The sequence below is a fragment of the Dermacentor andersoni genome, chromosome 1 (assembly GCF_023375885.2).
Source record: "Dermacentor andersoni chromosome 1, qqDerAnde1_hic_scaffold, whole genome shotgun sequence".
Classification (NCBI taxonomy): domain Eukaryota; kingdom Metazoa; phylum Arthropoda; class Arachnida; order Ixodida; family Ixodidae; genus Dermacentor; species Dermacentor andersoni.
Genome location: NC_092814.1, coordinates 11615215 through 11641686, shown reverse-complemented (window position 1 = coordinate 11641686; position 26472 = coordinate 11615215). Strand labels below are relative to the sequence as shown.

General features: G+C 46.4%; 1 protein-coding gene across 6 annotated transcripts in view; it reads right to left on the bottom strand.

The window, feature by feature from the left end:
• The window catches only part of Vps8 (vacuolar protein sorting 8), a 972138-nt gene that overhangs the window by 691031 nt on the left and 254635 nt on the right, over positions 1 to 26472 (bottom strand). For all 6 annotated transcript variants that reach the window (XR_008608392.2, XM_055061192.2, XM_055061196.2 and 3 more), the window contains exon 12: positions 1881 to 2003. Coding sequence is in view for 5 of the 6 variants with exons in the window: in XM_055061192.2 (XP_054917167.2) it covers positions 1881 to 2003 (123 nt within the window). In the remaining variant the exon portion in view is untranslated. The remainder of the gene's footprint in view (positions 1 to 1880; positions 2004 to 26472) is intronic.

Sequence of the window (26472 nt, the reverse complement as noted above, 5' to 3'; positions counted from 1 at the left end):
AAAATGCACACCGCTTTCTATCTGTCCAAAGTAGAATACTAATGTAAAAATAACATTGAAGCTTCTAAACAAATTAGACATCGAATGCACGCTCAATTTCTTGGCAAGAAAAATTAGCAAAGGTCTAACATATGTTGTACAGTGGCAGCCAGTTTCCTAAAGTCAGCTTTGCCTCAATACAACTGTCTTAAGCCTAGACCACATGTATACTTGTGGAGGTGTGCAAGCTCACGCCCACGCACCCACACATACGCAGACAGTGTGGCACAGCTCGTACACATACAAACCCGGTGTGACCCTGGTGATCAGCTCCTCTCTGTTATCACACGCTCAGGTTGCCTCATATTAGCAAGCCTGGCCAGCCTGGCTACGATGTGGTACAAGCAACTCTCAGTGAGGCAGATTTATGTCATGCAAGAAAGTGCAGTTTCTTTCCTTTTTGCGATGATTTAATAACTCTAAAATAAGAAATATGGACGCTATGGACATACCGGGTTCTTCTCGTGATCAAGCTGTGAAGCGCTGTGCGAGAAGGACGGAGAAGCAACGCAAGCGGCAGCAGGACAACCGCGAGTCAACTGACTCCGAAGTCCTCGCATCTGCAGATCGCTTTCAAGATATGGTGCGCGCCGCTGTCCAAACTACGCAGTTGCTACCAGAGTACAAGCCCCCCCCTGCTGCCTTCCCCCTTTCCCCCCTTGTGCACTATTTGGCTCGCTGCCGCACGCTTTCACTTGCACATACAGCATATGGTGAGCGGGGACGATGTTATCGCCCTTGGACTCTATATAGAACATCCCGGCGACCACGACGGCAGAACTGTGCCTGGAGGGTCCAGCTCATTGCTATTGCAATTCTTTAGGAATGGCACTAACACGCTTGCACGTGACTCGCACTCATGAAGTGAAACGTCACTGTATTCTTTTTTAGATCGTTTACTGAATGAACAAGTGCACCTTGTACACCAATGTGACTTATACACTTTTTTTTTTTTTTTCAGAAGGACTGCCATTTTGAGAGGGGTGCGACTTATACAAAGATGTGGCTTATAAACTGGAAAATACGATACTTGTATATCGTCTGCCTAGTCTTTGTGCTGTTATCACAGTTTTGAACAGATACTCCTTCATAATGTGGAACATAACCATCCCAAGCACAGCTCAATGAGGGAGAGTGAGGTGCAGTAATCAAAAACATGATTGCTGTAGCCACAAGAAGATAGGCACAATGCATAATTTTTAGGCATTGGATAAGCATGGAAAGATTACTCATCCTTAGGCCAGTAAACGGTGTGACAAAAAAGCAAGTGTTATGATGGTTGGTTTTACATGGGACAAATAATAGGTTGCGCGAGTGCATATATAACGTCAAAAATAAAAGGGACGGTGGTTTCCTATGCAGTGAAAGCCCATGTTGAATAACTGCACACAAATCACAAGAAGTGAGTATCAGTTAACGTGAAAGATTATATTAAGCATAAAGGACAGTGTGAAGCAGTGCATTGATTCTTACTTTTTTTTTTTGCCTGGTAAAGAGCTAGCATTTTTAGCTGGTGGAGTAAGACTGAGAGCTGACAAAAAGAAAAAAACTGTCATCCACACAACAAATTACAAAGAAAACCCTTTCTCAGAAAAGGTTCAAGAAAATGCAACACTAGTGAAAAGAAGCTTGTTGCACAACTGTTTGTTGAACAGTTTGTTGACTGATGTGACAGACAGCTCAAATTGTTACTGATACTGAAGACCACTACGAATCAGATACCCCAAATTTACTCCCACATATTTAAACTAATCAAGACTCTGGTGCATTGTGAACAAGGAACCTCCATAGGTTCAAAGATACTCACTCAGCCAGCAACTGCAAGGTGAAACGCATCTCACCTGGAAAAAGAAGATGGTGCTATGGCGACCAAACGCCAGTACAGGGTCAATGATCCGTGCTGAAGCTGACACCTGGATAACCACAAACTGCCAGCTCAGCAGCGGCAGTGTGTTTGGGTCTGCCTGTAACACAGCAAGCCAATAAAATATGTACAAAACGTGCCTTCACCCAGACCAGCCTTACTGTGTTACATGCTTACAGGCTTGCTACGTGGTTACAGGAGCAAAAAAATATGAGCTTCAACTGGTTTCAAAGTAAGAATGTGCCTACATATGTAAGAAAGGAAAACACATAAAAGCATTATAGGTCATATCATGACACTTAAGCCATTACTGTACCCTGTAGGAATTTGTAGTGATCGGTATTGAAGGAGCTGTGCTCACACTGCATTTCTACGGTGTCTGCAATAATACTGTTTCAAGTCACGACAGCATTGGTACGTGTACTTGTTTTGATTTCCCCAAATTACACCAGTTATCAAGTTGTCGCTCAGCACACCTAGAGTATCCAAGAGTTGACGTGACTTAAACAGGAAAGGCCGCTATTGGAATATGAACCTGGCAACGTTTAACGCTAGAACATTATCTAGTGAGGCGAGTCTAGCAGTGCTATTGGAGGAATTAGAGGGCAGTAAATGGGATATAATAGGGCTCAGTGAAGTTAGGAGGCCAAAAGAAGCATATACAGTGCTAAAAAGCGGGCACGTCTTGTGCTACCGGGGCTTAGCAGAGAGACGAGAACTAGGAGTCGGATTCCTGATTAATAAGAACATAGCTGGTAACATACAGGAATTCTATAGCATTAACGAGAGGGTGGCATGTCTTGTTGTGAAACTTAATAAGAGGTACAAAATGAAGGTTATACAGGTCTACGCCCCTACATCTAGTCATGATGACCAGGAAGTCGAAAGCTTCTATGAAGACGTGGAATCGGCGATGGGCAAAGTCAAAGCAAAATACAGTATACTGATGGGCGATTTCAACGCCAGGGTAGGCAAGAAGCAGGCCGGAGACAAGTCAGTGGGGGAATATGGCATAGGCTCTAGGAATAGCAGAGGAGAGTTATTAGTAGAGTTTGCAGAACAGAATAATATGCGGATAATGAATACCTTTTTCCGCAAGCGGGTTAGCCGAAAGTGGACGTGGAGGAGCCCGAATGGTGAGACTAGAAATGAAATCGACTTCATACTCTGCGCGAACCCTGGCATCATTCAAGATGTAGACGTGCTCGGCAAGGTACGCTGCAGTGACCACAGGATGGTAAGAACTCGAATTAGCCTAGACTTGAGGAGGGAACGAAAGAAACTGGTACACAAGAAGCCAATCAATGAGTTAGCGGTAAGAGGGAAACTAGAGGAATTCCGGATCAAACTACAGAACAGGTATTCGGCTTTAACTCAGGAAGAGGACCTTAGTGTTGAAGCAATGAACGACAACCTCATGGGCATCATTAAGGAGTGCGCAATAGAAGTCGGTGGTAACGCCGTTAAACAGAAAACCAGTAAGCTATCGCAGGAGACGAAAGATCTGATCAAGAAACGCCAATGTATGAAAGCCTCTAACCCTACAGCTAGAATAGAACTGGCAGAACTTTCTAAGTTAATCAACAAGCGTAAGACAGCGGACATAAGGAACTATAATATGGATAGAATTGAACAGGCTCTCAGGAACGGAGGAAGCCTAAAAGCAGTAAAGAAGAAACTAGAAATAGGCAAGAATCAGATGTGTGCGTTAAGAGACAAAGCCGGCAATATCGTTACTAATATGGATGAGATAGTTCAAGTGGCTGAAGAGTTTTATAGAGATTTATACAGTACCAGTAACACCCACGACGATAAGGTGAGAGAGAATAGTCTAGAGGAACTTGAAATCCCACAAGTAACACCGGAAGAGGTAAAGAACGCCTTGGGAGCTATGCAAAGGGGGAAGGCAGCTGGGGAGGATCAGGTAACAGCAGATTTGTTGAAGGATGGTGGGAACACTGTCCTAGAAAGGTTGGCCGCCCTATATACACAATGCCTCATGACCTCGAACGTACCGGAATCTTGGAAGAACGCTAACATAATCCTAATCCATAAGAAAGGGGACGCCAAAGACTTGAAAAATTATAAACCGATCAGCTTACTGTCCGTTGCCTACAAAGTATTTACTAAGGTAATCGCGAATAGAATCAGGAATACCTTAGACTTCTGTCAACCAAAGGACCAGGCAGGATTCCGTAAAGGCTACTCAACAATAGACCATATTCACACTATCAATCAGGTGATAAGAGAAATGTGCGGAATATAACCAACCCTTATATATAGCCTTCATTGATTACGAAAAAGCATTTGATTCAGTCGACACCTCAGCAGTCATGGAGGCACTACGGAATCAGGGTGTAGATGAGCCATATGTAAAGATACTGGAAGCTATCTATAGCAGTTCCACAGCCACCGTAATCCTCCACAAAGAAAGCAACAAAATCCGAATAAAGAAAGGCGTCAGACAGGGAGATACGATATCTCCAATGCTATTCACAGCGTGTTTACAGGAGGTATTCAGAGACCTGGAGTGGGAAGAATTGGGGATAAAAGTTGATGGAAAATACCTTAGCAACTTGCGATTCGCTGATGATATTGCCTTGCTTAGTAACTCAGGAGACCAATTGCAATGCATGCTCACTGACCTGGAGAGGCAAAGCAGAAGGGTGGGTCTGAAAATTAATCTACAGAAAACTAAAGTAATGTTTAACAGTCTCGGAAGAGAACAGCAGTTTACGATAGGTAGCGAGGCACTGGAAGTGGTAAGGGAATACATCTACTTAGGGCAGGTAGTGACCACGGATCCGGATCATGAGACTGAAATAACCAGAAGAATAAGAATGGGCTGGGGTGCATTTGGCAGGCATTCTCAAACAGCAGGTTGCCACTATCCCTCAAGAGGAAAGTGTATAACAGCTGTGTCTTACCAGTACTCACCTACGGGGCAGAAACCTGGAGGCTTACGAAAAGGGTTCTGCTGAAATTGTGGACGACGCAACGAGCCATGGAAAGAAGAATGATAGGTGTAACGTTAAGGGATAAGAAAAGAGCAGATTGGGTGAGGGAACAAACGCGGGTAAATGACATCTTAGTTGAAATCAAGAAAAAGAAATGGGCATGGGCTGGACATGTAATGAGGAGGGAAGATAACCGATGGTCATTAAGGGTTACGGACTGGATTCCAAGGGAAGGAAAGCGTAGTAGGGGGCGGCAGAAAGTTAGGTGGGCGGATGACATTAAGACGTTTGCAGGGACAACATGGCCACAATTAGTACATGACCGGGGTAGTTGGAGAAGTATGGGAGAGGCCTTTGCCCTGCAGTGGGCGTAACTAGGCTGATGATGATAATGATGAAACAGGAAAGTGGCCATGACAGATCAGATTGTGGCATGCGTTGCATATAGTTGGTCTGTTCAATTCGCTTACACTTTTTTTTCATGAGTTCACTGCACAGTTCCAAGTTTGTGCAGTGCAAATTCAGTAGCGCATTGAGGTCTTCTGCGTTCATGCCTTTCATTGCTGGCATTGTCCAAGTACATGCTGCGATTTTATTGTGAATTCACAGTTGAGTCAAATCCGTAGCTCCTGGGTTGTTAGGATAGTGGCTTTATACCAGCACTCTGACAGCTGATGATAATGATGAATTTGGTGTCTTCTGGCACAAGAGATATATATGGCCAAAGAGTGCCAGGCGAGCGTTAATGAGTTGGCAATAGAGTAATGAATTACATAAAGTGGATGCGATGTGGCTCTAAAGGGTCCTAAAAACAAGCACAGTAAAGTGCATAAAGTGTCATCATCATCATCATCAGCCTAGTTACGCCCACTGCAGGGCAAAGGCCTCTCCCATACTTCTCCAACTACCCCGGTCATGTACTAATTGTGGCCATGTTGTCCCTGCAAACGTCTTAATGTCATCTGCCCACCTAACTTTCTGCCGCCCCCTGCTACGCTTCCCTTCCCTTGGAATCCAGTCCGTAGCTCTTAGTGACCATCGGTTATCTTCCCTCCTCATTACATGTCCGGCCTATGCCCATTTCTTTTTCTTGATTTCAACTAAGATGTCGTTTACCCGCGTTTGTTGCCTCACCCAATCTGCTCTTTTCTTATCCCTTAGCGTTACACCCATCATTCTTCTTTCCATAGCTCGTTGCGTCGTCCTCAATTTCAGCAGAACCCTTTTCGTAAGCCTCCAGGTTTCTGCCCCATATGTGAGTACTGGTAACACACAGCTGTTGTACACTTTCCTTTTGAGGGATAGTGGCAACCTACTGTTCATGATTTGAGAATGCCTGCCAAACGCACCCCAACCCATTCTTATTCTTCTGGTTATTTCAGTCTCATGATCCGGATCCGTGGTCACTACCTGCCCTAAGTAGATGTATTCCCTTACCACTTCCAGTGTTTCGCTACCTATCGTAAACTGCTGTTCTCTTCCGAGACTGTTAAACAGTACTTTAGTTTTCTGCAGATTAATTTTCAGACCCACCCTTCTGCTTTGCCTCTCCAGGTCAGTGAGCATGCATTGCAATTGGTCTCCTGAGTTACTAAGCAAGGCAATATCATCAGCGAATCGCAAGTTGCTAAGGTATTCTCCATCAACTTTTATCCCCAATTCTTCCCACTCCAGGCCTCTGAATACCTCCTGTAAACATGCTGTGAATAGCATTGGAGATATCGTATCTCCCTGTCTGACGCCTTTCTTTATAGGGATTTTGTTGCTTTCTTTGTGCAGGACTACGGTGGCTGTGGAGCCGCTATAGATATCTTCCAGTATTTTTACATATGGCTCCTCTACACCCTGATTGCGTAATGCCTCCATGACTGCTGAGGTTTCGACTGAATCAAACGCTTTTTCGTAATCAATGAAAGCTATATATAAGGGTTGGTTATATTCTGCACATTTCTCTATCACTTGATTGATAGTGTGAATATGGTCTATTGTTGAGTAGCCTTTACGGAATCCTGCCTGGTCCTTTGGTTGACAGAAGTCTAAGGTGTTCCTGATTCTATTTGCGATTACCTTAGTAAATACTTTGTAGGCAACGGACAGTAAGCTGATCGGTCTATAATTTTTCAAGTCTTTGGCGTCCCCTTTCTTATGGATTAGGATTATGTTAGCGTTCTTCCAAGATTCCGGTACGCTCGAGGTTATGAGGCATTGCGTATACAGGGTGGCCAGTTTCTCTAGAACAATCTGACCACCATCCTTCAACAAATCTGCTGTTACCTGATCCTCCCCAGCTGCCTTCCCCCTTTGCATAGCTCCTAAGGCTTTCTTTACTTCTTCTGGCGTTACCTGTGGGATTTCGAATTCCTCTAGGCTATTCTCTCTTCCACTATCGTCGTGGGTGCCACTGGTACTGTATAAATCTCTATAGAACTCCTCAGCCACTTGAACTATCTCATCCATATTAGTAACGATATTGCCGGCTTTGTCTCTTAACGCACACATCTGATTCTTGCCTATTCCAAGTTTCTTCTTCACTGTTTTTAGGCTTCCTCCGTTCCTGAGAGCCTGTTCAATTCTATCCATATTATAGTTCCTGATGTCCGCTGTCTTACGCTTGTTGATTAACTTAGAAAGTTCTGCCAGTTCTATTCTAGCTGTAGGATTAGAGGCTTTCATACATTGGCGTTTCTTGATCAGATCTTTCGTCTCCTGCGATAGCTTACTGGTTTCCTGTCTAACGGCGTTACCACCAACTTCTATTGCGCACTCCTTAATGATGCCCATGAGGTTGTCGTTCATTGCTTCAACACTAAGGTCCTCTTCCTGAGTTAAAGCCGAATACCTGTTCTGTAGTTTGATCCGGAATTCCTCTAGTTTCCCTCTTACCGCTAACTCATTGATTGGCTTCTTGTGTACCAGTTTCTTTCGTTCCCTCCTCAAGTCTAGGCTAATTCGAGTTCTTACCATCCTGTGGTCACTGCAGCGTACCTTGCCGAGCACGTCTACATCTTGAATGATGCCAGGGTTCGCGCAGAGTATGAAGTCGATTTCATTTCTAGTCTCACCATTCGGGCTCCTCCACGTCCACTTTCGGCTAACCCGCTTGCGGAAAAAGGTATTCATTATCCGCATATTATTCTGTTCTGCAAACTCTACTAATAATTCTCCTCTGCTATTCCTAGAGCCTATGCCATATTCCCCCACTGACTTGTCTCCAGCCTGCTTCTTGCCTACCCTGGCATTGAAGTCGCCCATCAGTATAGTGTATTTTGTTTTGACTTTACTCATCGCCGATTCTACGTCTTCATAAAAGCTTTCGACTTCCTGGTCATCATGACTAGATGTAGGAGCGTAGACCTGTACAAACTTCATTTTGTACCTCTTATTAAGTTTCACAACAAGACATGCCACCCTCTCGTTAATGCTATAGAATTCCTGTATGTTACCAGCTATTTCCTTATTAATCAGGAATCCGACTCCTAGTTCTCGTCTCTCCGCTAAGCCCCGGTAACACAGTACATGCCCGCTTTTTAGCACTGTATATGCTTCTTTTGTCCTCCTAACCTCACTGAGCCCTATTATATCCCATTTACTACCCTCTAATTCCTCCAATAACACTGCTAGACTCGCCTCACTAGATAGCGTTCTAACGTTAAACGTTGCCAGGTTCAGATTCCAATGGCAGCCTGTCCGGAGCCAGGTATTCTTAGCACCCTCTGCAGCGTCACAGATCTGACCGCCGCCGTGGTCAGTTGCTTCGCGGCTGCTGGGGACTGAGGGCCGGGGTTCGATTGTTGTATTCATATAGGAGGTTGTGGCCAAGTACTGCACCAGGGTGGCCAGTCCTGCTCTGGTGAGAGAGTGCGTTACCGGTTCTGGTCACCGGGATCAGGCCGCACTCCAGGCCTGTTTGTGCAATTTTCTCAACACACGGTTTTTTTTTTTTTGTATTTTCCGGTGGAGAATAGCGCGGCACCGGGATTTGAATCCTGGTCCTCTTGCACTGGAGACGGATACTCTACCGTCCCCGTAGGAGTTAAATTAAAAATTAATTTATGGGGTTGTCCGTGACAAAACCACTTTCTGATTATGCACGCCGTAGTGGAGGACTCCGAAAATTTCGACCACCTGGGGTTCTTTAACGTGCACCTAATTCTAAGTACACGGGTGTTTTCGCATTTCGCCCCCATCGAAATGCGGCCGCCGTGGTCGGGTTCCGATCCCGCGACCTCGTGCTCAGCAGTCTAACACCATAACCACTGAGCAACCACGGCGGGTCCCGCAGGAGTTGTACGCCTCATTTAACCTACAGTGGTGCCCTATTTGGTCAGTCCAGGTGGACCAATCTGAGCTCGGTTATACCGCATGGATGGCACTCGGCTACAGAACCTGGTATTTATGACCTGCACATGTGAGTGTGAGGCCATACATATTTGAAGATATATATCGTTCTTTTTTTTTTTTTTTTTTTTTAGGAGGGTTCCCGTACAGTGATAAAATAAAGGAAAAGACATTAAAAGAAAGAAAAAAAAAAGAAAAAGGGGCGAAAAAAAAAGGAACATAACAGGTGATTTGAACTCGTGACCCTTCGATGTTGCCCGGAAAGATAGCTCAGTCGGTTGGTTTGTCAGGCCCCAGGCTACTTTTAAGCGCCACAGCTCCTGCTCCAAGCCCCACACTTACGTGGAAAGAGACTCATGTTGTCCGCGATAGTCGGTTTTTGCTGATTCCGAGTAGTTGGAAGGCATACTTTCTAGGAAAAATGGCCGCTCAAGGAGAAGAGCGAACTCGAGCGGCTTTAGAGGCTAGGAAAACTGCCTTAAAATATTTAGACTTGAGGGAAAGTTTCGTTAACAAACTATAACACGGCAATCAGCACTCGAATACGACGAGAGAAATTACTGAGACGTGGAAAATTCCCTTGAAAAAAAATCTGGTTTGCGAGACAAATGTATTGAAACTCTTAAAAAGATGAGGGGGGGGAAATGTGCGCTCACCGAGAGGGCATCGTCAGCACGAGACATCCACAAGGCACCTTACAGAGATGTGGAGAGCTTCGTGGCCGGAACGAAGCCTCCCTTCTCCGCCGGCCAAGAGGGGGAAACGCGCTTTCCAATCGCTCAAGGTTGCGCGGGCAAAGCATAACTCTAGCGTCTAGGAAAAGCTTAACCAGGTGCGATGGCGGCACGTATAGCGTGGGAAGCTAGCCGCCAGAATAACTATACCAAGGACTGCTGCTGATGAGGGCGAAATACCTTCGTGTAATTATAATAACCCTAATAGGACTACTCTCGAAAAAAAAAAAAAAAAAAAGGAAACGGCCCAGAGGGCTATACTACGAGAGCTATGACTGATAGTTTTCTATATATATATATATATATATATATATATATATATATATATTCATCTCATCTATGGGATCGCATGCGCGCGCTGTTGCTTTGTCTCTGCGTGTAGTATAGTTAAGAAAGCCAGTTTAAGGGCGGAGAAGAAGAAAGAAAAGAAAAGCAAAAACTGCAGCGCCGTGGTTTTAAAGCGCACCCGTGGTAGAGAAACGGAATGCGATATAAGCGTGCGTAGCCATGATACGCACACGACAAACTGCCTTAAAATATTTAGACTTGAGGGAAAGCTTCGGTAACAAACGATAGCACAGCAATCAGCACTCGAATATAATTATAACCCTAATACTAATTGTAAATATTCATCTCATCTATGGGATCTAATGCGCGCGCTGTTGCTTTGTTCTGTGTGTAGTAGTTAAGAGAGCCAGTTTAAGGGCGGAGAAGAAGGGAGGGAAGGAAAGTCTCTGAAGCAAAATTACAGCGCCGTGGTTTTAAAGCGCATCCCGTGGTAGAGAAACGGAAGGCGATATAAGCGTGCGTGGCCATGATACGCACACGACAAACTGCCTTAAAATATTTAGACTTGAGGGAAAGCTTCGTTAGCAAACGATAGCACGGCAATCAGCACTCGGAATATAATTATAACCCTAATAATAATTGTAAATATTCATCTCATCTATGGGATCTAATGCGCGCGCTGTTGCTTTGTCTCTGCGCGTAGTAGTTGAGAGAGCCAGTTTAAGGGCGGAGAAGTGGGAAGGAAAGGATAGTCTCTGAAGCAAACTTGCAGCGTCGTGGTTTTAAAGCGCAACCGTGGTAGAGAAACGGAAGGCGATATAAGCGTGCGTGGCCATGATACGCACACGACAAACTGCCTTAAAATATTTAGACTTGAGGGAAAGCTTCGTTAACAAACTATAACACGGCAATCAGCACTCGAATACGACGAGAGAAATTACTGAGACGTGGAAAATTCCCTTGAAAAAAAAATCTGGTTTGCGAGACAAATGCTTGTATGTATTGAACCTCTTAAAAGATGAGGGGGGGGGGGAATATGCGCTCACCGAGAGGGCATCTTCAGCACGAGACATCCACAAGGCACCTTACAGAGATGTGGAGAGCTTCGCGGCCGGAACGAAGCCTCCCCTCTCCGTCGGCCAAGAGGGGGAAACGCGCTTTCCGATCGCTCAAGGTTGCGCGGACAAAGCATAACTCTAGCGTCTAGGAAAAGCTTAACCAGGTGCGATGGCGGCACGCATAGCGTGGGAAGCTAGCCGCCAGAATAACTATACCAAGGACTGCTGCTGATGAGGGCGAAATACCTTCGTGTAATTATAATAACCCTAATAGGACTACTCTCGAAAAAAAAAAAAAAAGAAAAGAAACGGCCCAGAGGGCTATACTACGAGAGCTATGACTGATAGTTTTCTATATATATATATATATATATATATATATATATATATATATATATATATATATATATATATATATATTCATCTCATCTATGGGATCGCATGCGCGCGCTGTTGCTTTGTCTCTGCGTGTAGTATAGTTAAGAAAGCCAGTTTAAGGGCGGAGAAGAAGAAAGAAAAGAAAAGCAAAAACTGCAGCGCCGTGGTTTTAAAGCGCACCCGTGGTAGAGAAACGGAATGCGATATAAGCGTGCGTAGCCATGATACGCACACGACAAACTGCCTTAAAATATTTAGACTTGAGGGAAAGCATAAAGTGTATATGAAATAAAATTATGGCAATTACTAATAATGCGTACTAGAAACATGAGAGATAAATTGACAAATTTTACTATGTCAGCCTTTTGCAGTGCCAAAAGTTTGCAAGAAGCCCTACTGCCTTAGCTGGGCCCTTGAACACAAGGGACTGGAGGCACATGCTATACAAAGTGATACTATCACAGCAACACCCTCAGATGAGAGAATGTGCTATGAATTTCTAGGACAGATAACATGTAGGAAAACATAACTTAAGAAACCTAAAACTACTTTAGTATCAAAAAAATTCAGTGCCCTTCCACTCTGTGAAGGATGACCAGCTTAGCTGTGTATGTGTGCCCCTTAATGGCAAATTGCCCCTCTGCCGTGGGTCGGCCCAGTAATGCACTATATGCAGGATCCGCCTGTGTATGAGGAGTGCTTAAAGCCTGCTTCACCTCTGCCGCGGCTCAGCCCGGTATTGCACTATATTCGGGATCGGGCCATGTATGGAAAGTGCTTAAAGCCTGCTTCACCTCTGCAAGGGTTTGGCCTTGTATTGCACTATTTTTGGGATCGACCCATGTATGGGAAGTGCTTAAAGCCTGCTGCACCTCCACTGCGGGTCAGCCCGGTAGTGCACTATTGTCACGTGGTAGTGATGGTCAAGAAAACGATAAAAATATAGGGTGACGGACGTGAACATTTAAGGTGGTGGCAGCAGTAGGTTGCAACGTCTGCAAGCAGCTGTGTCACTGAGGTAACAGCAGCCGCTGCCATGTTGCATAAGCAGCGGCAGCGGGGGAGGCGACCGTCGGCAGTGCCGCCGATTCCTTGACCGCATTCTCGTGCAAGCTCCCGCTGGCACTCGAGATGAGCGGATTCCATCTTTCGTATTGGCGCACCGCACAGAAACACCTTCCCATCGCTTCTCCTCCTCGTGCCCTGCGCGGCCTCCCATTTGTCGCCTCCTCCTCCTTCGCCGTGACTTGTCTTCTTTGGGAGAGAGCACCTTCCTAGGTCTGCCCATCGTATCAGTGAATCGGACACTCACCCCACTGGCGCACACCGCGTCTCTCAACTAGGAGTCCATGTGCACGTAAGAGCATAGGTCATTGCTAGGCACAGCCAATCCCTTCCTGCGCGCTTCCTCACCCAAACACCTGCACCACGACGCGCGCTCCTAGCTGTTGCCTCTCTGTCTTGCCTAGCCTTTCCTCCTCTCCACTTCCCTTTGAGCAGCTGCGCTGAGTTTTGTGTGGTCACTGAGCACGGCTGGAACTCAAGCTTAAAAAGCTCTGCTGTTAAAAACAGTTCTGCACCAAGAAACAGTGCCGGATGGAGAGGCACATTATGCTGCCAGTATGCTAAAGGAAAGCGTTTCTTTCTCTCAGCTTCTGCTTTCCAACACTACAGCAGAATGTGAAGGATGGTCAGCATCTCACCACATCGACCACAGATTGTGGTTTTCTTCACCAAACAGCAAGTAACTGTGTGTGCCATACGTGTGCCTTATTCTAAGACGACAGAACAGGACATAATTTCATTGATTTTGTTGTCGATGGCCAATTGCCCGACTGTGGTTTTACCAGGTGCAGCTTATTACAGGTTCCCATACCCCACAAGTGTTGCTAGTAGGCAACAGCTAGGCAATTTAGGCAATTTTGTTGCTATAAATGTGGCGAGTTTGTCTACAAGCATATTACCCTCAATGTCTCTGTGCCCAGGAACCCAGCATATGATGACATGCGGTTTAGATATACAGTGTGTCCCACGTAACTTCAGCCAAACTTTAAAAATATGTAAATGCCACGCTGCTGAACAGAACCAAGGTAATGTTGTTGGTAATGTTGAGCCAAAGTAAAGTGCCTCAAGTGGGCGGTTGTACGGCAATTTTGTGTGCATTTGCGGGCTTCTTTCACGCTCGGAAAAACACCTTTATGTAGCATGTATTGAGCAATGGAAAGCTGTATCGAGAGTTTTTCATGTCGCTCTACAATTTTCTCATTTACACTTTTAATCTAATTATATTTGAGACTAATTATCTAATTAGGCGTAATGAAAAAAACATTTTTGAGCATCTCCAAGTGACGGCAAACAACATTACCTTGGTTCTGTCTAGCTACGTGGCATTCACATATATTTAAAGTTTGGCTAAAGTTACATGGGACATCCTGTATATGTCATGCACAGTACTGAATAAAGCTCATTGAGCTTAGGATTTTGTCGGTAACTTGACATCAACTTGGCGGTATCTGCTGATAAACCTACATGCACAAAAGTCTGGTATGCATCCACAATTGCCTCAATGAAGCGCCAAGTTGCTCCCTTGCCTCCCCAGGATGTGCGTAACAAGAGTTTTAGCAGATTCATAGTTTTGAGGCACTTCACTTTAATATAGTTCATGTGGGAGATGAAGGTTAGTTTAGTGACTAATACCCAACAATTTATGTTCGGAGCTCACAGATAGTCGTCCTCTGTGGAAATATATTATAGGGTCCAGCAGTACACGTCTCTTGTTCGAGAAAAGGACATACATACTTTTTTGAGGGTTTAGCTTGAAATCGTTCTTGTCTGCCCATTCAGACAATTTACTTAAGCTAAGCTGCACTTGTCACTTGCATGTATTAAGATTACATGATTTGTAACCTATTCGGATGTCATAAACATATACAGAAAAGCATTGTACGTGGTAGGACAGTATGGAGAGAGTTCATTTTTACAATAAATAGAGTACAGCTCAGCACACCACCTCGTGGTACACCAGCCTCCTGTGTAAATGGACGCGACAGGATGTGACCAACTCTAACACATAACATGCAATAAGAGAGGTAACCTTGAATCACATTCAGTAGGTTGCTTTGAACTCCCATTCCTGCCAGATCACGGAGTATTCCAAAACGCCAAGTTGTGTCATATGCCTTTGCCATATCGAAAAATACTCATAAGAAAGATGGTCTATGTACATAGGCATCATGGATATTAGTCTCGATGCGGACAAGGTGATCTGGGGCGCTATAATGTAAAACTATTCCAAACTTTTCTATTCCAATTCTGCAATCAGCCCACCGCGATTGGTCAAAACCTTTCTTGGACCACCCCCACTTCACCTGTCTGTCACGCGACGTCACAAAAACCGCGATAGCTCCCTATCTGATATTATGTGTACTCACTGATTATGCATAATTTGACCGAACAAAAAAATAGTAATTTCTGATTCGATGCCTTTTCACCATAGCCCTCGGATATTGGTCAAAAGTTTTCAGGCTGCACCCACTTCACCTGCCTCTCACCCAACGTCACAAAACCACAAGAACTCCCCGCGTCGAAGCGACATGTACGCGTTAAAGAAGCATTAATATGCCGAACATAAGTGAATTTCTGAATAGTTGCAGGCTGCCCCGTTCCGAAAGGAATAAAAGATGGCTGCCGCCGATCGCTCCAGCACTGGCTACTCGCCCCTGCCAGAGAGCATGGGTTTATTTGCGTGTAATAAAACTTTTTTCGTGGCCGTGTAACATTTTCGAGAACTTTCAGCATGTTTACGACCTCGTTCTGCCAACTCTTTTTTGCTGAGGATCCGTTTTAGCGTCACTCTTCAGCTTCCGTTGCATGCCGCCGCGACTGTCGATGAGCCACCGCAAGCTACGAGAAAGCGGACTAATCGCAGATGCTGGCACCACCCTCTTCATCCGGTTATCGATATTCACTGCAGTCACTCGGCCCCATCGAATCCCTCTCCACTTGAGCATGCTCCTCGCCTCTTGTGAGCCAATTAGATATGAGAAGCCGCTCAGTGCAGGCAATGTTATTCGTTTTTCAAGCAAACAAAAGTGACCTCCTATGAACGAGGGGAGCATTTGATTGGTTTGTTCAGACAACTCTGAGGGTGACCGCCCGACGCTTGCGTCGGCGGTTACGCTAATTTGACATCGGGAGATTGGAACAAAAACATATTCGAATAGTTTTACGTTATACGGCCCCTATTGTGGATCTACATTCTCTGAAACCGCACTGTTAGGAGTCCATTATATTGTTCGTTTCAAGAAAATGGAGCAACCGCCAATTAATTATGTTCTCAAAGAGCTTGCATAGACAACTTTTGAGAGCTATAGGCCTAAAACTACTGGCCGAAGATGGGTCCTTGCCCTCTTTGAAAATAGGAATTATGATTACTTCTTTCCAGGCAGACGGAATACAGCCGGCAGAGAACATGGAGTTAAAGAGTGACAGTAGTGTTTTGTGGGTTTCAGGGTGTAAGTGTTAGATCATTTCATATAATATACTGTCACTTCCTGGAGTGGACTGTTGCAACCATTCAGTGAAGCCTGAAGCTCTACCATGCTAAATGGACAATTGCATAGTTCACTGACTGTGCCTTTCCAATCCAGGGGCAATCACTCTGCGTGCCGCTGTTATCGTAGAAATGTATCCATGTAATGGGGCCAAACTGGAAATGTAAAGTGTGCACCTAGCAAATCAGCCTGGTCCTCAAGGGTGTCTCCCTGTGTATTTAGTAATGGTAGAGGATGAGTTCGCTGGCCTTTTATTTTGTTCACCCTGTTCCAGGCTTCTCGTTCATCAGTAAAACAATTATTGCTGGATGTGTATCTTTGCCAGCTTTCCCTTTTTGGCACAGCGGCACGTTCTTCTACGCTCAAACTTTATTTTCTTAAAGCTAATAGGGTTCTCTGTAGTCGCAGAGTCACAGAGGTGATTCCAAGCCTTACTTTGTTTCTTTCGCATTTCCCTACACTCATCGTTCCACCAGGAAACACATCATTTAGAAGGCGATCCACTTGTTTGTGGGATATATATTGACGCTACATTGACAATAAATGCTGTTAAATATGAAACTGCATTGTCAATACTAAGCATACGAATGTAATCCCAGGTAAAATATATTAGCTCTCTGCTTTGCCGCCAGTTCACTGAGCCGACACTCCAACACATGTGGAGAGCATTCATCTTGTTTTGTTAATTTTAAAATAATCAGGAAATGGTCACTCCCATATGGATTCTTAAGCCCCTTCACTCCAAATGTGGCACGACTGTACTTGATGCAATGGTTAAATCTATAGATGAAAATGTTTCATTTGCAACACTGTAAAATATCGGTTCTTTCTTATTTAGCAAATGTGCCCATGCACATAACAGGACATTTTTCTACCGGGCACCCTCTCGCATCACACAGAGTCCCCCCACAGGCTTTTATGTGCATTTAAATCTCCAGCGACAATATAGGGTTCTAGAAGTTGTGCAATAAAGCTTTCAAATTCTGTTTTGGAGAGCTGATAGCTGGGCGGGATGTATAAAGAAGTAATTGTCAACAGCTTATCAAAAAAAGTTGCAGTTTCACCCGAAAGGCAAAGCATCGATTGCGATAGCAATCTAATAGACAGCAGTACAAATTAAGGATAGTACCCTATTTACTCAAATCTAGGCCGGCTCCGATTCTAAGCCCATCCCGAATGTCCGAAGCCAGAAAAAAATAAAAAGAACTTACCTCGAATGTAGGCCGAATAAAAAAGTGAAGGCAGTGTTCACAAAATGATAAAAGCATTTATTTAATATGAACATGCCAAGCTCACTCTACGTTGTCACCACCATTAGCCTTGTCCCTATAGCCCGGACCACACATATGCTTGCGGACGTGTGCAAGCTCGCGTCCGTGCGCCCATGCATGCACAGACAGTGCGGCATTGCATGCGTCAAAACACACAGCGCGATCTCGGTGAACAGCTCCTCTCTGTTATTACGTGCTTATCTTCCTTATTGCTGTCATCGCCTCGTTGCAGCACATGCAAAAGCGTCTCCCGTTGCCCCTTCCAACGAAGGACATTTTTCTCATCTATGCTGAAGTCCCGCCTGGCTTACTATGCCTCTGCGGCTAGCACAACTTTTCGTTTGAAAGCGGCACTATAGTGTGCCATTACGATAACGCTCACGTCGATACCATAGAAACAGGTCCATGTGACGACATCGCTATGATGACCAGAGGGGGAGGTTGGAGCTTCGCGGCCAGCGGGGCAGGCGGCGCAGGCATCAGTAGTTCATGACAACACCAGGTTGCACAAGCTCTCAGTTAGATGCATGTACTCCTGCGGCATGGGCACCGAAGGCTGGCAAAGGTGTGTAGTTGGTCGGTGAAATCTGTCATTTTGCTGCTTCCCATCTCGTTCGTTGGCCTGCAAATTGTGTTTTGTTTCTTCTGCCTGTCTTGTGAACCCACCATGTTAGGTGATGACTTGACTGCAGACGTCTGTGAATATGAAGCGGCAGACTCATTGCTTTGGACCCAGGTGCGCGACGGGCTATGTTTCTTCAAGAAAGAAAGGAAACAAAGTGTCAGTTTTTTTCAGTGCCAGATGACGAAGAGAGGTTTCGAGCATGCTAAAGAGCAATCCCTCACGTGGACAAGCCCTTGGAGAAAACTTCGGTGCTTTGCTAACTGCATTTTGATGAAAGATTAATCATGCGGGATTATACCCACGTTGTGAATGGAGAGGTGGTGAAGATTTCACGTGGCCGGCCTTGTATCAGCGACGACGCAGTGCCAACAATGTTTCTCAACACACCGTCTTATAAGTAAAAAAAACTACCCTAGAAAAAAAAAGTCCAAGACGTACAGTGGAGAAATCCTAGGGAAGAAAAGAAAAGTTAATGATGATTCGCCACACCAGGCGACTTCGTTCAATGACGCGAGTACGGGCTTAACAGTAGTTCATGCCGCATGTAACCTACGAGAGCTCGAGCACCATAACGGTGAGAAGCTACCAACTGAGTACTGGAGCCTTGTCACTGGAGTGCCTGAAACTGTTGCATTTAGTGTTTGCGTGCCAGATAACAAAAGCTTGTGCTTTCAGAAACTTATGTTGGGTTCCGCACATTAAGACCGCTACCACTGTTCAGTTTGTTCAGGGTGTGTTGCTAAAGAAAGTGGCCATTTTTAATGCTGAAAGTGTGGAAGGGCTCCTTCGCTCTGTTAACAAAATTGTTAACGAAATCAAATCAACAAGCGCTTGGTGGAATAAAAATCGAAGGCTAAGAGTGTCAACTACAGAATGCATGGAGGCAAGCTTCACAATGCGAAATGCTTCGGCGCATCACAGGGTGGACCATGTCTTCAGTGCAGATACTTCCGCAAACTTCTGTGGCGACGAGCGACCACATAGACCGGTAAAGTCTCGGGCTCTTGCAGGAGAGGAAGAACCGACACTCGATCTCTTAGCGTAGCATTCTCTTTTTTTTTAATCTCCTTCGGAACGCTAGCCCGTGCCGGAGCATGCCAGCCGCTCGTGCCTCGTGTAGACGCGAGCGTCTACGTCATCTCTCGTGCGACGCGGATGCTGCTGCCACTACAAAGGGCTCCCCCCTAGACAGGAGGAAAGTTTGACGAACGATGGAAAGTCCACGTGATGCGGCGTGTCTTGGCGTTGGTCTTGGGTGTCACGTGCGCAGGCGGCGGCGAAGGATGCAGCAGGGTCGCATCGCATACTGGTGGAGCTGATGGCGCGGGTGCTTCGATGTAGGCGGGTTTGAGACGTTCCAGGGCAATTGTGTCTGATCGGCTGTTGACATTCAGAACAAACGTCGTCGGACGACGCTCTAGAACACAACATGGCCCGGAGTAGTGTGGCTGCAAAGGCTTCTGCATGGCACAGTTACACACGAAAACGTGGGTAGCAGAGGTGAGTGCAGGAGAAACGTACGGGGACCTTGCTTCTTGTGAATGTGTAGGCACGGGGCGTATCTGGCTGAAGAAGGCTTGCAGTTCGGCAACGTATTCGGCAGGTGATGGCATAGGCGTTTTGGGGGTGGCGACAAAGAAATTGCACGGAAGGCTAGGTGAGTGCCGTAGACTAGCTGAGCACAGGAGCAACCTAGGTCGCTCTTGAGTGCGGCTCTGATGCCAAGTAAAACGAGAGGCAAATGTAGGACCCACTTCTCCGGCGATTCATGTGCCATAAGAGAGGCCTTGAGATGCCGGTGAAAACGTTCAATTAGTCCATTAGACTGTGGGTGGTAAGCAGTTGTGCGAAAACATGTTCTGAGTAGTTTGAGTAGCTCGTTGAAGAGTGCCGAGTCAAACTGCCGACCGCGATCGGTGATTATTGTGGATGGGCAGCCGAACCTTGCGATCCACGTAGACACGAAAGCTGCTGCAACAGTGGGCGCTGAGATGTCAGATATAAGTGTAGCTTCTGGCCACCGTGTATAACGGTCGATGCATGTCAGTATGTAGCAGTAACCTTTCGAAGGTGGGAGAGGGCCGACGAGGTCCAGGTGTACGGTGTCAAAACGAGCATCCGGTGGAAGAAAAGACTTGGCAGGCAGAATGGGGTGACGCTGGATCTTAGAACGTTGACATGACAAACAGCAGCGAACCCAACCGCGAACTTGCGCGTTTAGCCGAGGCCAAACGAAACGAATAGAAAGAAGCTTCTGTGTCGCGCGTATGCCAGGGTGCGACAGGTTGTGCGCGGTTTCAAATAGACGTCTGCGAAGGGATGCCGGAACGTATGGTCTAAGTGTATCGTTAGAAGTGTCTCAGACGACGGACGTACCATCTGGGGTCACAACGACGTCTTCCAATTTCAGGGATGTTGACGAATTCCGGAGTGTACAAAGTTCAGTGTCATCACGCTGTTGACTGGCGAGTAAGTTGGCCTCGATGATGAAAGGTTCCGATGTCAACGTGGAAACGACATCGACACGACTCAGAACGTCAGCTGGAACGTTGTCGGTGCCCTTGATGTGGCGAAACGTTATTGTAAACTCGGAGATGTAGGAAAGGTGTCGAATCTCGCGGGGCGAGTAACAGGACGCCGAACGATTCGTTTCGTGCACAAGGGGCTTGTGGTCAGTCAAGACAGTGAATGCACAGCCTTCGAGGAAATGGCGAAAATGCTTGATAGCCAGGTAAACAGCGAGTAATTCACGGCCGAACACGCTGTAGCGAGACTGCGCAGGCTTCAGTTTCTTGGAGAAGAAAGCCAGTGGATGCCATGCATTGTCGATGAATTGCTGCACAACGGCACCAACGGCGGTGTTTGAAGCGTCGGTCATGATGGCAGTGGGTGCGTCTGGCTTTGGGTGTCTAAGCAGCGTGACGTCGGCGAGGGCATACTTGGCTCTTGTGGAAGCGTCGGTGGCCTCTTCAGTTTCTGAAGCACTTGTTTGCGTTTGTTTACCAGGAGAGCGTCTAGCAGAGCCATAAGTCGTGTGCACTCGGGAATGAATCGGCAGTAGAAATTGACGAATCCGAGAAATTGGCGAAGCTTGGTGAGTGTGGTCGGTCGGGGAAGGTTTTCGATGACGCGAATCTTGGACGGCAGTGGTCGAATGCCGTTAGCGTCGACGATATGACCGAGGAACTCGAGTTCAGGTTGACCGAATTCACTCTTGGCAGCATTGATGACAATTCCTTTACTGGCAAGGCGTGAAAACAACAACCGCAAGTGGTAAAGATGTTCTTCTGCTGAAGAGCTTGCGACGAGAAGGTCGTCAATGTATGCAAAAACGAAAGGCAAACCTCGGGTGACGGCATCGATGAAATGCTGAAAGGATTGGCCCGCGTTCCGTAAACCGAAAGGCATGCGGAGAAATTCGAAAAGACCGAAGGGTGTGGTGATGGCGGTCTTGGGAATGTCTTCTTCAGCGACTGGTAGTTGGTGGTAGGCGCGAACGAGATCGATCTTAGAAAAGATTGTCGCACCGTGCAACGCTGCCGTGAAGTCCTGAATGTTCGGCAGAGGGTCGCGATCAGGAACTGTGACGTTGTTTAGTGCCCGGTAATCGCCGCATGGGTGCCAGTCTCCTGCTTCTTAGGCGCCATGTGAAGTGGTGATGCCCAGTTACTGGAGGAAGGGCGGATGATGCCAAGTTGCAGCATGTGTTCGAACTCCGCGTGAGCGATATTGAGTTTCTCTGGGGACAAATACCGGGGTCGAAAATAGACCGGCGGGCCAGAGGTGACGATGTGATGGCACACGTCATGTTGCACCGGTTGCGTCCAGTCCGGCAGGCGCGTCAAAGTGGGAAACTCGCGTAGGAGCGCGGCGAAAGGTTCGTCCAACATGGCAGAAATAGGCGCTATGGGCGATGTGCCTGATGATGGGACGCCGGGAACGGATAGCTGGGTCACGGAGTCGATGAGATGGCGTCGTTGGATGCCCACAAGGAGTCCATAGTTATGCAAGAAGTCTGCTCCAATGACTGTACGACGGACGTCTGCAACCAGGAAAATCCAGCGGAACGCTCGTCGAAGGCCAAGGTTCAGCATGACGGAGCGTGACGAGAAAACCGGAATCCTGGTGTCGTTGACGGCTGGCAAAAACAACACAGGTGTCGCTTTTCGGTCGGAGTGCTGGGCGGGGAGAATGCTGACGTCAGCACCTGTGTCGACTAAGAACCGTTGTCCCGTAACTCTGTCCGTCACGTAGAAAAGGCGACTTGTGTGTTGGGCCGGACCACTCGTCGCCGTTAGAGGTTGGCCGGCCTGTTTCCCTGCCAAGCGCAGGGACGCTGACAGTGACAAGCGTCGTGTCCAAAACGGCGGTGGTAGTAGCAAACGCATTGCGGGTGCCCGTGCGTCTTGATCTGCTGGAACTACGGCTGCGTGGGCGATGAGATGTGAGGCGATGTTCCGCTCCAGAGATGATGCGTTCCAGGTGCTCACACAAGGAGTCGAGCGGAGACTGCACTGCGGAAGAGCAGGGAAGAGTTTGCAGAGCAGTTGTATTGTCACCCAGAGACGGTGCCGTGGCTGCGATGGTTGGCGTGGCTACTTCCATGACTTTGTCGGCCAAAGCGACAAGTCCGGTAAGGACCATGGTAGAGGCTGTTGCCAGGACCATCTGCACGTTAGCAGAGAGTCACTGCAAAAACAATTCACGCAACAGCGTGTTGTCGATGGATCTCGCATTGTTCCCGAGCAGCTGGCTCATTCGGCGAAGAAGTTGACTAGGGCGTCGGTCGCCGAGTTCTTCAGCGGACAGAAGCTGCTGGATGCGAGAATGCTGTGAAGCTGCTATGCGCTGTAGCAGTGTTGCCTTGAGATCGTCATAGGCGGCGGCAGACAATGGGGAGTTCAACAAATCTGCTACCTCGTCAATGGTGGCGGGCGAGAGCGCTGCGACGACGTAATGAAACTTCGAGGCTTGAGAGTGGATACCAGCGAAATTGCGTGATGGCAGAACAGGAGGGCTCACCGCGTTCCTCGGAAGGGTTCTGGCCTTGAGCTCTTGTAGCGTTGGTCTGATCCATGGTCGTCTCTACCACAGGAGCGTATGGCAGTATCACGTCCGGGGTCACCAAACTGTGGCGACGAGCGACCACGTAGACCGGTAAAGTCTCGAGCTCTCGCAGGAGAGGAAGAACCGACACTTGATCTCTTAGCGTAGCATTCTCTTTTTTGTAATCTCCTTCGGAACGCTAGCCCGTGCCGGAGCGTGCCAGCCGCTCGTGCCTCGTGTAGACTCGAGCGTCTATGTCATCTCTCGTGCGACGCCGATGCTGCTGCCGCTACACTTCTACTAAATCAAGGCTCTTATCGAAGGATGAGGGCAAAGAGTAATCATCGTCTGGTCGCATCCAAAAAGTTGGTGACACGTAATATGCAGCTTCGACGCGAAAGGAGGAAGGTGGAAATACTCACAACCTTATTGGAAACTATGAAAGCAGATAATGCATCTATGCCACATTCCGACTTTCTGCAAAGCATTTCTGCTTTACCCATAAAACAACAGCAGCAGGTAAAGGTATGCTTTGATGCTTGCAAGAGGAAGGGCACTCAAGGAATGAAATACAATGAAGAGTGGCTTCTTGAATGCATTGTGATGAAAATGAAGAGCCCCAAGTTATATGAACACATTCATAAACATAAAATTATGGTCCTACCAAGTAAAAGCTGCCTCCTAAAATACATCAAAAATTACAAAATCAGCTTTGGTTTCAATGAGAAGGTATTCACTGCAATAGCGGAAAAGACGAACGGAATGGATGAGTATCACCGACATGAAGGCATCTTAATTGATGAAATCAAACTGTCCGAAAACCTAAAGGTCACCAGCACAGGAATTATTGAAGGGTTTGTTGACCTTGATGCATACTCCTCACAAAACCAGAGCCAAGAGACCTGTGACCATAGCTTGGTTGTTTTTTTCCAAACATTTTCTGGAGATTTTCAGCAAATTCTTGGAGCATTTGGCTCCCATAATAATGTGAAAGCAGATCTGCCTTCAAGGATTGTTATTGATGCCTCACTAGCTGCAGAGAGGTCCGGCCTTTTTGTTGACTTTGTCACTACAGACGGTGTGTCATGGAACAGAAGCATGTGGCGTGCTATTGGATTGAAAGGGTCTGCAAAGTGCAGCACCCTGCAGATGCTGGGTCTGCACTTTCTCTCAGATTTTCCATATTTACTAAAGTGCGTTCGTAACTCTCTTGTTTCAACAGGCCTTGAAACCCCAGAAGGGAGGGTGAGAATGGATGTGACCAAGGAAGCTTGGAAATGAGCCAACAGAGACATTGTGAGGCTCAGAGCGGTGCCACATGTCACACGGGCTCAGCCAAATGGCATTGAAAAAATGAAGGTGAATTTTGCTTGTGCTCTTTTCAGTGACAAAGTTCTAAGGGGCCTTTATGCGTACAAAGAACAAGTGGAAAACATCTGCGGCACGGGTTCGACTATTGCTACTGTAGCTTTTATAAGAAGAATGCGCAACCTTGTTGCTGCGATGACATCCAAGTGCAGCAAGGATGCTATGCGTCCAAATTCAGAAAAATTGTAAACCATCAAAGAATTCCTGGTGTACATAAATACTTGGGAAGCACAAGTTGGCAAACTGGGCTTCCTCAGTGGTCCAACTGTAGAGGGCCTTCGTGTATCCCTTGCTAGTACAGTATCCCTCCTTAACTATATTGCTGGCAAGCTTGGTTACAAATATGACAGCATGGTTAAGTCAGGACCTCTTAGAAAACATATCCGGAATTCTAGGAAAAATGTCCGGGTGTAATGACCACCCTACACCGACACAATTCTTGCTTTCTGTGAGTTGCCTTGCATTTTGCAGCTTGGCGAAGGAACCTGCAGGCGGAAATGTAATTTCAGGTGTGATCAAGAGCTTGCTGACTGCAGACATTGGCACGCCAAACAACATCCAAAACAAGCTGGATGAACTCATGGATATTGAGTGCTTAAAAGAAGTGCATGATGTGCTTAAAAGCACCAACATTTTGCCGGACCACACTTATTTTGTTTCAGTGAAGAGTGATACCCGCATCACATATTATGTGGCAGGATATGTTGCCCGCAAGATGTTGAAAAATACGAAGTGTCAGCAGCGTGCAAAATCATTGCTTTGTTCAGCCACTAGACCTGATCTTCCCAATGAAGCCTGCTTAACTAAGGAGGTGGACAGAGGAGGGTTGCTCTATCCTTCCAAAGATCTTGAAACTCTCATCTTAAAGATGGAGGATTCAGTCACTCATTGTTTCAGCTTTAACAAGCTCAAAACAGACAGCATTATGGATCTGGTCTCATGCTTGGGAAAAAATGAGTTGAACCTTGTTGGTTGTCTTCGACACAACAAAGAGGTCACAAATTGTGTGATCAAATTTTGTGCACTCACGAGATTGTATTTCCTTGTTCAAGCTGAAAACAAAAAGAGAGAAGGAAAAAGGAAGAAGGCGCGGCTGCTAAAACTTCGACGTGTTACATAGGTTGCTCTGTTGGCTGAACATATATTGCTGAATTTTTGTGGTTTGCGAATGTAAATAAAGGTATTTCTTTTGTGCAATTGCAGTCTCCTGTGGCGCCCTTCATCTGTTATCAGGGACCTAGAAGTTCTTTGGCATATAGAAGATTCCATCCCCTGGTGCACTGATCCGTCGCTGGTGAAAAGAAAATAATAAGTAACAAGAAATAAAATACGCGCAAGCTCTAGGTTCACGAGATAAGGAAAGCTGATAAGCTTGCTCCCGTTGCTTCAGCTCTGCACTTGCTGCCCCATATCATATCTGTAATTTTATTTCCCATTAAAGGTTGCACAGCAAAATATATTGGCAAAACTTTATACTGCTTGTCAAAGCAATAATTGAGGTGCACTCTCGCGTCTAAAATGCTGTGATGAGGCCAGACAGAAATCGCGCGGCTGTAACGCGCTCAGCCGCGTGCACGTTTTGCTGCGAAGCGATCTAACTGGCGACAGCAGCGCCGCCGCATAGTCCTGAATGCCTGCTTCAGCTCACTTGTGCCGGAGCTGCCACATCCCCCACTAGTCACCATAATATCGCTTGTGTACTTCAGTTGGCTACTGGCCCAGCTGGTAGCGGCTTCAATACTGACTTTTCTAGATGGCACTAACTATGGACCATATTTAGGAGATGGTGCAAGATTTGAGGGCGGATGGACATGTTTTGTGAGGGCTCCGTGGCGGCGACAAAATAATAAGTTTTTTTGGGATTGCTTTGAGCTTGCTTTTGTTTTTGATTTGCCGATTCTTTAGCTTTTAAATAATAATTGGCACGGCGAAAGCGCTGGGACCATGTGGCTT